We start from the raw sequence: 12,058 nt of genomic DNA on the forward strand, positions 1-12,058 counted from the left end.
TTGTGTGTAATTGCCCATTTGCCCTCTCTATAACCTAGCAGTGGTTGCAGACGTAGCCTCCATACTTGGTCCTTGGTTTCTCTATAGTGTGACCACCACCACCACCACCAGTGATACGTACGCCAGCATGCTACCAGCAATCATCTATCTATTCCAATTTTAGCATCTAGGACAAAACAACCATATCACTGACCTGATGTTTTGGGGTCCTCAAATGGTGAAAGGGTGTTAGGCTCAGGCAAGAATTTTGTCTTGTGGGCTTCAATCCAGGAGTTGATTTTGAAGTCCCGCAGTCACTGGAGTAAAAATATGGTCACGTTAACTTTTCAGTTTTTATATACCATAGAGGTGCCACAGCAGTGGGCCGCCTACCCGCGTCTATCATCTATTACTGGAGGAGAACTATAATGGGAGCTCTGTTGTGCCACTGCAAGGGTCAGCAACCTTCAGCACACCAGCTGCTGTGAAACTACAACTCCCAGCATGTACATATTCTCAGTTATCCTCGTAACTGCTATAGAAGTGAAAGGAGGATACTGGGAGTTGTAGTTTTAGAACAGCTGAAGTGCCGGAGGTTGCTGATCCCTGTACTTCTGGCTGTAAAAGGATTCTCCAGTGGGCCAATTCGTTGACACAAAAATGGGCCCTAATGGTCCAGCAGAAGACAACCCCTTGTAGAGGTGAGCCCATCACTTTCAACGGTCAGTTCCTCATGGGATGCTTAACAAATAGCCAATGAGATCTTATGGATGATGTGTCCTGTGTCTGCAATGGTGACAGAGATTGCAATGTGGACAGGGGAGAATTTCTACAACCAAAATACCCCTTTAAAGGAGTTTTCTGGATATTAAATATTTATAATTAAATAAATAAATATTAATTTAATAATTAAATAGTGATCATCTATCTTCAGGATAGGTCATCGATATATGACCTGGGGGTTGGCGTCTTTCAGGATCCCTGCTGATTAGCTGTTGGAAAGAGTTGCGGCACTCGGGCAAAAGCTGCAGCCTTTTCCTCTGCGAGAGCCGTCACCTCCATCCGCCTTTGTGCAGCTTAGTCCCATTGAAGTGAATGGGTTTGAGCTGCAATACCAAGGACAGCCGCTGTGCATTGTACGGCACTGTGCTTGGCATAGTATGAAGCGGCTGCAGCGCTCATCAGTGCTGCGGACTCTTCAAACATGTGATCAGCGGGGCTGCCCGGAGACGGATTCTAACGAGGGCACCGATATTTAACTCATGGAAAACCTCTATTAAATTCATATATTTGGAAGCTGAATAACTGGAACATTAGTATACGGTCATACAGGGGGAAACAGTAGGTGACTAGGTGTAATACCTTCAATGAAAGGAAGAACCGGCACTCCTTGCGATGTAGTCGTGAATATTTTATTCGCCACTCATGGATACAAGTGACGCGCGTTTCGGGCCATGCAAGTGCCTTTGTCAAACTCAAACAAAACAGCAAGTGGCGACGCCCGCGGACCGTGCACCCACCATCTACGCAGTGCCGCCCGATATTCATAACGTAGGTGTAATACCTGTCTGAATCGGCGGTGTAAGGAGACAAGCTGTATCTTGTGCAGTACCCACCGCTCTTCTTCCTCTCACTCACTGCTTTTTCTTGTTGTTCGATATCCAGGTGCAGGAGCGAACCTCCATAATTCTCCGGGTCAACCCCATTTTGCACTGTATCGTCCTGTAAAATGATAAACAACGGAATTATCTGAATCAGATTTTTTAAAAATTGTATGTTTCTATAACCTAAAAAAACAGTACGGCTAACAGGTGGCACAATGGGTTTGGTGGACCCATGGAGATCTAGGTAAAGGTAGGGTAAACAGGGGATCCACTGTGAATGTCTGCCAGGGGTCCTCATACACCTAGAGTTGGTCCTGAATGGGAGTACCAGGCTGCAGATCGAGGACCCGGTCACACGGTCAGGATTTTTACATGGATTTTGGGTGTGAAATTCACAATAAATCCAATAATAATCTGCATGCCCTGGATACGAATGAGATTTTTCCGCAGTCCATCCACATGTGATGGAAACTTTCTGCAGATTTATAGCTGTGGCATGGAAAAAGAAATATGCAGCGGAAATTAGTGGCATGCAACTTATTCTGTGTGAAAAAGCAGAGGATCAGCCTCACTGAATGACCATGCGGCTAACCCGTGGATCTTGTAGTAATATTCTGTACAAATGGGATTTGCAAAGCAAATGCATAAGTAAAGCACCAAAGCAAGAATAATAACACTGACTTTAAGTCTGCCTGATAACAGGGAGTGCAGCTGCTCCAGGCGGCCCATCGTTCCACCCTCCATCTCCTTTGAGTATGATTGATGAAGCTTCTCCAGCAGCTCTGGACCAAGAGCCTTGTCATCTGCAAAATCAACAGGTCACAGAAAGGAAAACAAGGGAATATGGAAATAAGGAAGCACAAGATGCATACATTATACACATCAAGACAACATAAAAATTCAGGTATGTCCTTGATCAAACTACCCTTCTCCTGTCCCGCGCCAAGGAATCCAGGAAGCTGAGATATAGGGAACGGATTGGTGGGGTCGCGATACTGATGGCCACCAGTGATTTTCTTTACAGGGGTCAGCAACCACCAGCACCCCAACGGTTGTGAAACTACAACTCCCAGCATGTGCACTGTTTCAAAACGTGAATTCTAAAGATTTTAGAATGAATAAGCTTACGCAGGCTAAGTGGATAAATACGTGATTAAATATAAGAGAATTCAGACAAATCACATACGGCAGAGTAAAAACTAAATAATCATCACAGGCCTACATATTCAATATGGGGTAGGACTCCGGTCGGCCATGTTGTTGCACATGAACGACAACCCAGGGTGTACACGAGATAGGGCAAATTAATTAATCTTACCTAGAATGAAGTCTTCAATGTTTTTTTTTTTTAGCATTTCCTCCCATTTTGGCCACTTTATTTCAGTTATCTGTCTTTATATGTATGAAATGTGCCATTGCGTACTGCTGTTAGCATTCTGTTGCACCTGGTAGCCTGTGTCACATGGCCTGTTATAGGTGAGGCTTTCAGCTTTATTCCTTCTCCCACTGAGTGATCTCACTATGGAGGTATGTAGGAGCTTGGCAGTGGGTTAGATCTTAGCACCTCTCAGACCGTGTTCACACTCCGTAGGTAGTCTAGTGGTGGAACCCATGCCACGCTGAGATACTTTGTGGTGCAAAAGGACTCTGATGGGTTCCTGACTGGAATACATTGGCTAAAGTCTCAGTTGATAACATCAGCCTGAGGGATTAGCCAGTGTTGTCAGTTGCATATCATTGTGGTGCACCTTTCGCAGTGATTTATGTATTTGTAGATTTTCATCCACACACTACTCCATCTTGTGTAGGATGCCTTTGTGGTGCATGTGGTCCGCTGCCGACATCCTCCATTGTATGAATTTGTTTGCTGGGGATTGCCGTTAGCAACGGATCACATACGGAGGAATTGCTTCCCCGGTTATAAACATTCTACAGTGTTTGGGGTTTTTGAGCATTTGCTCCCATTTAGGCCACTTTATGTTAGGGTTTTGTTTTTAATATAAAAGAGACAGAATTAAAGGGGACAGAACAAATCAGTTCTTCAAAATACCCTTACAAGACATGCACTTGCTGGGCCATTTTGGAAACTCTCTAAGAAGTGAATGGATCATGCTGGGAGTTGTAGTTTCACAGCAGCCAGAGGCTGTATCTATCATCTCTGCACTGATGCTGTAAAGATGATCACCACGGCATTGGGAGGAACCCTGCCCAACAGCTCCACATATCTCAGCCTCCTAGATGGAAAAGCAGGATATGTGTTGTCAAATTGTACATTGCAATCAAACACGTTTACCCCATAGTACTGATATTGGGGAGGGGGGGGGGATACTAGTCTTTAGTTTCAGTAACGCAAATATAAGCCCATACCCACCCATAGGCACACTCACTGAACAGGACCAGGATGAGGCAAGGGATGGAGGTGGAGCTGCAGGACTAGTGGACTAGTCTGGGAATGGAAGGCGTCTTATAAAATAGAAAAAAAAACCTCCTGTTCCCTTTGATCCCCATGTACCATCTGGCTAGTCCGACATTTCAAGGGGGTTGTCTAGATTCATACAGTGGGTCCCCCTTTAGACTTATGGAGTCCATCAACACTTGATCTAATGTGTGGAGGCCTGCTGACTGTCCCCTGACTAAAGTCAGAGGGCAATGTCAGACTTCCACATCCCCAATCCTTTCTTCTGCTGCCATTTCTGTGGACTCCTGGTTCTCATTGAGGAGATCCTCCTTAGAGATCCACCTTTATATTGAGGCTTATGTCCGTGTAAACAACAGGTCCTTTCTTGGCATGGTGTCAAACTGAAAAACCGCAGCAGAAACCAACTAAAAAAGGCAAAATCTAAAAAGGCAAAATCTGAAATTGATGCACTTACGGGCATTGCTCCATGGGAAAAAAAAGTGTGCAAATTACGGTAGCTTTTCTCCAGAAGGAAGATAACTGTCTCTCTAGGGCCATCTACAGGTAACTACCCTGCAAGCCAGTGTCGGACCTAATCATGTTTCAAGGCTCTTATAGGTCAGATATTTAACTTACGGGGTTGCTACCGCAAGGACAGCTGCTACTTTGCTTGCCCCATGCATTATCGGACAAGCCCAACATGCATGTTAATAGAGGTAAATGATCCCTAAATGGGGAAGGGTTTTCCAGCCATAATTACTTTGCAGTTATTATTTTATGCAGTTTTTTTCATTCAGGTACATTTGTGGTCTATCGTTGTTACCTTCTATGAGAGCCTTTTGCAGATGGATGATCTTTTCACATAAGGCCTTGTACTGCTGGTAGCTCATGATCACAAAGTCCTTCTGGTAGAGTAGACTGCTGTCATTGCAGACACTCCGGGCCCGTAGCTCCGTATTCCAGACCTGCAACTCGTGGAGTTTGTGCAGCAACCTAAAGACCTCCCGCTGGTCACTACTGAGCTGATCTGGAATCATCTGCTCCAGCTGAGATGTCCTCATTTTAGCTCTTGCCCAAAGTTCTTCCAGTTCCTCCTATGAGGGAAGCATGTGACATTTTCACAGAGAATTTTACAACATACCTAGAGAAAATTAGTGGTTTAAAGAAAATTTTATTACAGTTGTGCTTCTCACCAGTGAGGCGCCCACTACTTGTTGGTGAGCCACAGCTGGGGAGGCATATTTGATATGAGTGATTATTTGCTGCAAAGGCCGTTCTCAGGCTGAAGCAAACTCTGGTAACATAATTGACTCCTTGTGTGCGGATTTTATTGCTCTACTAGTTTTAGGAGACAAATTTTAAGATGACTCAAGTAATATTTAGAAATTTTGGCTTAGGCTTCAACAAATGGTGAGGCCCCAGTATACAAAGATTGAGAAGCCATGCTATAGAGGCTGCCAATAGAGCTGCTATGTGGCCTAAAGAGAATGGGGGTCCAAGCTTATGATTCATCATTAGTGGTGTCAACCAAAGGGCTTCATGTGGACTTAGCAATGAAGAAAGAAACACCATGAAGGTCATGCCACCCTTCTCTCCAAGTAAGAAGGGTAAACTAGTACAAGACTTTGGTCTTCAGTCTAGGGATAAAGGTATATCTGGTGGCATGAACCAACAAAAGCAGAAGGTCCTATTTTGCTGATGTCATATCTCTTATAAGAACAACGTTCTGGCAGGATTGACATTTGGGGTCCACCAATTCATTGTTTGGCTACAGATGTGGCTATGAATTTCTCATTTTCACCCAAGTAGTCCACACCTGGCCACTTACAGTCACAACCACCTTTCAAGTCAAGCTTGGACACAGACTGATGCACTAGATTAAAACCAACTATGGATCCTCAATAGACAGAGGAATCCTAGTAAGCTACAACTTTTGGTCACCACTCAACCCATTCCTGGTGCTTTGGCCCAAATTTTTACATATGTTTCCTATAGAAAGACACATCATTCACGTTATCCATACCATCATAGATGCAGTTTTCTTCTGCTCGGCAAGAAGCATATTAATTTCTTCTCTGGCCACCACGACTTCAAGAGGCTCAACCACATCTGCATCTTCTTCATCCGCCTCGTCCCCTGAGTCTATATCCTCGGTGACCTTATCTCTTCTTGGCCGTGTGGATTCCCGAGCTTTCTCCTGCTCCCAGCTGTATCATGCCAACAAAAATAAAGGAACAGAATGTCGAATAAGGTAAAAATTCTAAGCGAAAGTGATAATATTTTGCAGTAAGAATATGGCACAAAATAGGAAATTAGCAGATTTTAGTTAACCCCCTCCGCGCAGATATTGGGGCAGCAGAGCTGGAATAAATAGCATTACACGGATAGGGACTGGGGGTAAAAGAAGACACCAGTCCGTCAAGTTCAATCAGTCTTCATTTCTTGCGGTGTTGTTCTTTGCAAATCCCATAGGGTGCCCGTACCTGGAGCATTAGTGGCCGAGAACCACGTGGCAAAAGGGTTTTACCATGGGATGCCTCCGTTTTGCAATGTGGTTTTTGGCTGCAGGGCACATATAGCACCTTGAAACCATTGTACAAGCACCCATAAGATGTGAACCCCATCCCCAATTATCGGTGCAGTATTTCTGCTACTTTTTCTCCATCTGTTCCGGTAGAGGAGCAGCCCGCCAGAGTTCATCATATCCGGCATAGTCAGACACTACCTTTCCCTGCCAGAGCCCATTGACTATAGTGGGATGCGTCGGGGATCCTGCCTGTTTCCGGCACTAATGTCAGATCCCCACCAGGCCCTATTATAATCAAAGGGGCTGCGGCTGCGGCAGGATCCGGCTGTGCCAGATGCGCTGAACAGTTCAGCACTAGCGTGAAACTATCCTTAGTCATTTTTCATCTTCTCTTGTCTGTTTTTGTCAACTTGACCATTTAAGTATGGGAGTGAGAAACCAAACGTAATGCACACGGGAATTCATCATACGCTATCTGTTTTTCACGGATCCTTTTTTCTTACAGCTGGAAATCGGACATGGTCGTGTGAATAAACCCTAAGGCCAGAGTGCTGAGGTTTAGTATGGCCTCTGAATTTGGTACAATATTTGGTATCCTGTCCGCATTTCTTGTGGATTGCAAATGGACCCATACATTTCTATGGGTCTGCAAAAAAACGAATGGCACACAGGTGTCATCCTTCTGCTGTCTGCATTCGTATATCCAGTTATATTATTGTACGTATTGCGGATGATAATAGTGATTTCTAGTGATAGGAGTGAGAAAATTGCAGATTGCACACAGAAAGTATCCGTACTTTGCGAATACGTGGTTTGCGGACTGCATTACATCCTTCACTCCCAAAGAATCATCGGTCTAGAGCAGGGATGTCCAACCTGCGGCCCACCCAGCTGTTACAAAACTACAACTCTCAGCGTTCCAGGACAGCCTACAGCTTTCAGGGCTTGCTGGGAGTTGTAGTTTTCGCAATAGCTGGATGGCTTCAGGTTGGGCATCTCTGCTCTATATGGTCAATAGAAGACAAGAAGGAAAGGGAAAAGCCCCCATGCACATTATACTCCACCCCTATGACCAGAGCTGGCTCATAGGTGAACCTATGCTAATGCAGTCAGCGCACTTACAATAGCCCATAGTACCAGGGCCGTCTTTACCAAGGGGCAAAAGGGGCAGCTGCCCCGGGCCCAGTTGCTCCTGGGGGGCCCAAGGCAGCTGCCTCTTGAGCCCTGCTAGCAACTGCCCCGGGTGTCAAGCTGTCAGCTACACAGGCATCGTACTGTGTTAAAGTTGTGATCTAGGACCTTAGATGACATCATCATCATGTGACCAGTAACCTAGCAATTACTGTTCACATGGCTATGAGGTCATCACAGGTATACTGTGTGGGGCCTGTATACTGTGTGGGGCCTGTATACTGTGTGGGACTGTATACTGTGTGGGGGCTGTATACTGTGTGGGGCCTGTATACTGTGTGGGGCCTGTATACTGTGTGGGGCCTGTATACTGTGTGGGGCCTGTATACTGTGTGGGGACTGTATACTGTGTGGGGCCTGTATACTGTGTGGGGCCTGTATACTGTGTGGGGCCTGTATACTGTGTGGGACTGTATACTGTGTGGGGCCTGTATACTGTGTGGGGCCTGTATACTGTGTGGTGGGCTGTATACTGTGTGGTGGGCTGTATACTGTGTGGTGGGCTGTATACTGTGTGGGGGCCTGTATACTGTATGGTGGGCTGTATACTGTGTGGTGGGGTGTATACTGTGTGGGGGACTGTATACTGTGTGGGGGCCTGTATACTGTGTGGGGGCCTGTATACTGTGTGGGGGCCTGTATACTGTGTGGGGGGCTGTATACTGTGTGGGGGGCTGTATACTGTGTGGGGGGGGGGCTGTATGCTGTGTGGGGGGGCTGTATACTGTGTGGGGGGGCTGTATACTGTGTGGGGGGGGCTGTATACTGTGTGGGGGGCCTGTATAGTGTGGGGGCCTGTATAGTGTGGGGGCCTGTATAGTGTGTGGGGGCCTGTATAGTGTGTGGGGGCCTGTATAGTGTGTGGGGGCCTGTATAGTGTGGGGGGGGGGGCTGTATAGTGTGGGGGGGGGGCTGTATAGTGTGGGGGGGCCTGTATAGTGTGGGGGGGCCTGTATAGTGTGGGGTTCTGTATATTGTGGAGTGCTATACTGCTGTACTGTATACTGTGGGGGTCTGTATACTGTGGGTGTGGTATAGTGTGGAGTGCTATACTGCTGTACTGTATAGTGTGTAGTGTGGGGGGCTGTATAGTGTATAGTTTGGGGTGCTGTATACAATGAGGTGTTGTATACTGTGAGGTGTTGTATACTGTGGGGTGCTGTATACTGTGGGCTGCTATACTGCTCTACTATATACTGTGGGGTACTGTATAGTGTGGGGTGCTATACTGCATACTGTGTGGTGCTGTATACTATAGGGTGCTATATTGCATACTGTGGGGTGCTGGGGTGCACTGTAACACTAGGGTGAGCCGAGCCTGGTCTTCTTCCTGCAGAGCGGTGCCCACTTCCAGCCTGAGCCCAGCTGCCCAGAGCACTGATCCTGATACTGCTGGAGTCTTCAGAACTGGAAGTATTTACAGTCATTCACTGGACTCTACCAGATGTGTGGATTTTTTTGTGTGTGTGTTGTGGTGGAGGGCGTGATTGCCTGCTAAGGTGTGGGAAGGCGGGATCCAGGGGGCCCAAGTAAATTTTTTCCCAGGGTCCAATCAATATGAAGGACGGCCCTGCATAGTACTGTAAAGTTCAGACAGAAGAATACTCACTCAGCAATGGTGGCCAGATGTCTGATGGCATCGATGCGCATCTCCATATTAGCATTGTTCAGCTGCAGGAGGCTGCGTCTCACTTCCAGATGCTCCTGAAAAGTGTTGATGAGCTGTTCTTCCAAACTGACATGATCTTGATCTGAGAGGTCGTCCTGAAGTCCGTCTTCTAAGGAACAGAGTATATGTATTACAACTACTGAGGTCACTATGCTCTATTTCCACTCCGTGTGGATGGGGTTTTGAATACCCTACACATATATACGGTGCTGTCAGAACTGCATAGTGGATCCTGCACTCCCATTCCACAGCAAATGCGCAGCGTATGAGCTTAGCTTAGCCAACGTGGAGAGCAATGAGTATCTTGCTCTGGAGGACCAGACCAATGCCTGCTTCATATGGACTGCCCATTGATTCTCAGTGGAAACTGTGTAATACTTCATTTCCCCAGTGGTGGTGCTGTAGGGAAATGAAACACTTCATATTGGGTTCCCCCCACAGATCACAGCTGATCGCCATGGGTTTAAGAAGGAGGACAGCTTATTTCTGATGGAGCATTCCAACCCAAAAAAAACTTGTCCGAAGCAGACACTCTTTTAAGCAGATTTTGTGCTTATTGAAAGGGGTTAAAAATGTTGAAAATGAAAATCAGACATTATGTAGTACATAAGCTAGAACCAGCCCTGTACCCTCACATGGGTCCAGAGATCTCCCCATTCATTGCTACAATTGTTCAAGCTGGCAGTACAGGGGATGTGCCCTTTCTCAGGGGGTGTGTCTCTTCGGCTGCAGCTCTCTCCCTATCACAGCTCAGGGGGTGTGTCTCTTTCGCTGCAGCTCTCTCCCTATCACAGCTCAGGGGGTGTGTCTCTTCGGCTGCAGCTCTCTCCCTATCACAGCTCAGGGAGTGTGTCTCTTCGGCTGCAGCTCTCTCCCTATCACAGCTCAGGGTGTGTGTCTCTTCAGCTGCAGCTCTCTCCCTATCACAGCTCAGTGGGTATGTCTCTTCGGCTGCAGCTCTCTCCCTATCACAGCTCAGGGTGTGTGTCTCTTCGGCTGCAGCTCTCTCCCTATCACAGCTCAGGGTGTGTGTCTCTTCGGCTGCAGCTCTCTGCCTATCACAGCTCAGGGTGTGTGTCTCTTCAGCTGCAGCTCTCTCCCTATCACAGCTCAGTGGGTATGTCTCTTCGGCTGCAGATCTCTCCCTATCACAGCTCAGTGGGTGTGTTCTTTCTGCTGCAGCGCCCTCTCTGTAAGGGCTCATGCACACGAACGTATTTTCTTTCCGTGTTCATTCCATTGTTTTTAATGGGTCCGTAAAAAAAAAACGGAAGTTACTCCGTGTGCATTCCGTTTCCGTATGTCTGTTCTGCAAAAAAAAAAGAACATGTCCTACTATTGTTCCGTTCCGAAAAAAAAGGAATGCACATGGACGTCCTCCGTATTTTTTGCGGATCCGTTTTTTGCGGACCGCAAAACATATACGGTCGTGTGCATGAGCCCTAACTCACAGCTTCTAACAGAATATAGAGCTGGTGGCAGTCGAAGGATGGAACTGGGCATGTGCGACCACCTCAGCGATGTTACCGAGATGGACAGAAAAAGAAGCAAAAGAACAAACAGCAGGTGGCGCTATACAGAGACATTTTATTGAATAACTTAGTGGCTATACAAAATTTTTAATTATATGCAATTACAACAGTATTCAGATCCAGGTGCTGGTTTGAAAAATGCTGAATACTTCTCACGGGACAACCTTTTTAAATTGTCCCTATGCAGATAAGTTTGAAGCAAATGTGACCAGTATTAGTGATAACAATACCTTGTCTGTCTCGCATCCTTAGCCCCATGTCTTTGAGTTCTCTTAGCTCTCGCTCGTGTTGTCTGATGCTGCTCTGCAGCTGATGGATCTCTTGGTGAAGGTTGGAGATGAATCCACCATACTGAGCAATGTGCTGTGTGACGCTCTCGTAGTTCCTCTTCACCTGAAGGAGGAGGAAGGTTTCCACAAAGATTTAGCAAATTGGCAACCATTTTCTTCGCCACTTTAAATGTTTTGGACTAAAGGGGTTTTCCGTTTCGGATAATCCCTTCTTGTTTGAAGGCTCTCCTGACAAAAGACAGTTTGCAACGTGTCTTCCTGCAAGGACACCAATGATCAGCTGTGATCTGTGGGGGAACCTGGCAGCAAGTGTTCAGTTTCCCTGCAGCGCCACCACAGGGGAAATGAAGTCTTGCACAGCGTCCATTGAAATCACGGAACGGTCTGTGTAATGTAGCTGTTCTCCATTTTGCCCAAAAGTTGAGGGCCCTGAACAGAGGACCCCCTCCATTTAATAACTCAGAATTCACTAATAGGGTGTATGAACATGGGTTTTCAAAACTTGGCTACTCATTTTAACCCCTTTAGCACTGCCGCTGCAGACGTATGGCAGAAGTGCGTAGTTTAAAACTGCCACCCGCCATAGCCGCCAAGTTATCGCCGATCACAGACAATAGGGGGCTCATGTCTGTGATCGGCGATAATGCTGGAACCTCTCCCCCTAGCATCAATTGGGGGAAGTCGTTCATTCCTGCTGTGGCAGTCTCGGTCCCTCTGAAGGATCGAAGGCCTGCCACAGCTATGTTCCTCCAGGGGTCCATAGGAAGATAGGGAAGCGTTTCTTCTTCCCCACAATCGCCTGCTCGTCAGCGGGAGAGACCACTGCTATTACATGCAGCGATCTCCTCCACAGTATGGGGAGGAGCGA

At 46.7% G+C, this 12,058-nt stretch overlaps 1 protein-coding gene across 1 annotated transcript in view; it reads right to left on the reverse strand.

Annotated features, from left to right (window-relative positions):
- Positions 1-12,058, reverse strand: part of LOC122945468 (kinesin-like protein KIF19) — a 61,463-nt gene that overhangs the window by 11,908 nt on the left and 37,497 nt on the right. The window contains exons 10-17 of the mRNA XM_044304535.1: positions 11,110-11,293; positions 9,566-9,577; positions 9,309-9,450; positions 6,005-6,188; positions 4,805-5,075; positions 2,265-2,386; positions 1,544-1,701; positions 194-296 (exon numbers count right to left, since the gene is read on the reverse strand). Coding sequence (XP_044160470.1) covers positions 194-296; positions 1,544-1,701; positions 2,265-2,386; positions 4,805-5,075; positions 6,005-6,188; positions 9,309-9,450; positions 9,566-9,577; positions 11,110-11,293 — 1,176 coding nt within the window. The remainder of the gene's footprint in view (positions 1-193; positions 297-1,543; positions 1,702-2,264; positions 2,387-4,804; positions 5,076-6,004; positions 6,189-9,308; positions 9,451-9,565; positions 9,578-11,109; positions 11,294-12,058) is intronic.

This window comes from Bufo gargarizans, chromosome 8 (genome assembly GCF_014858855.1).
Source record: "Bufo gargarizans isolate SCDJY-AF-19 chromosome 8, ASM1485885v1, whole genome shotgun sequence".
NCBI classification, from domain to species: Eukaryota; Metazoa; Chordata; class Amphibia; order Anura; family Bufonidae; genus Bufo; species Bufo gargarizans.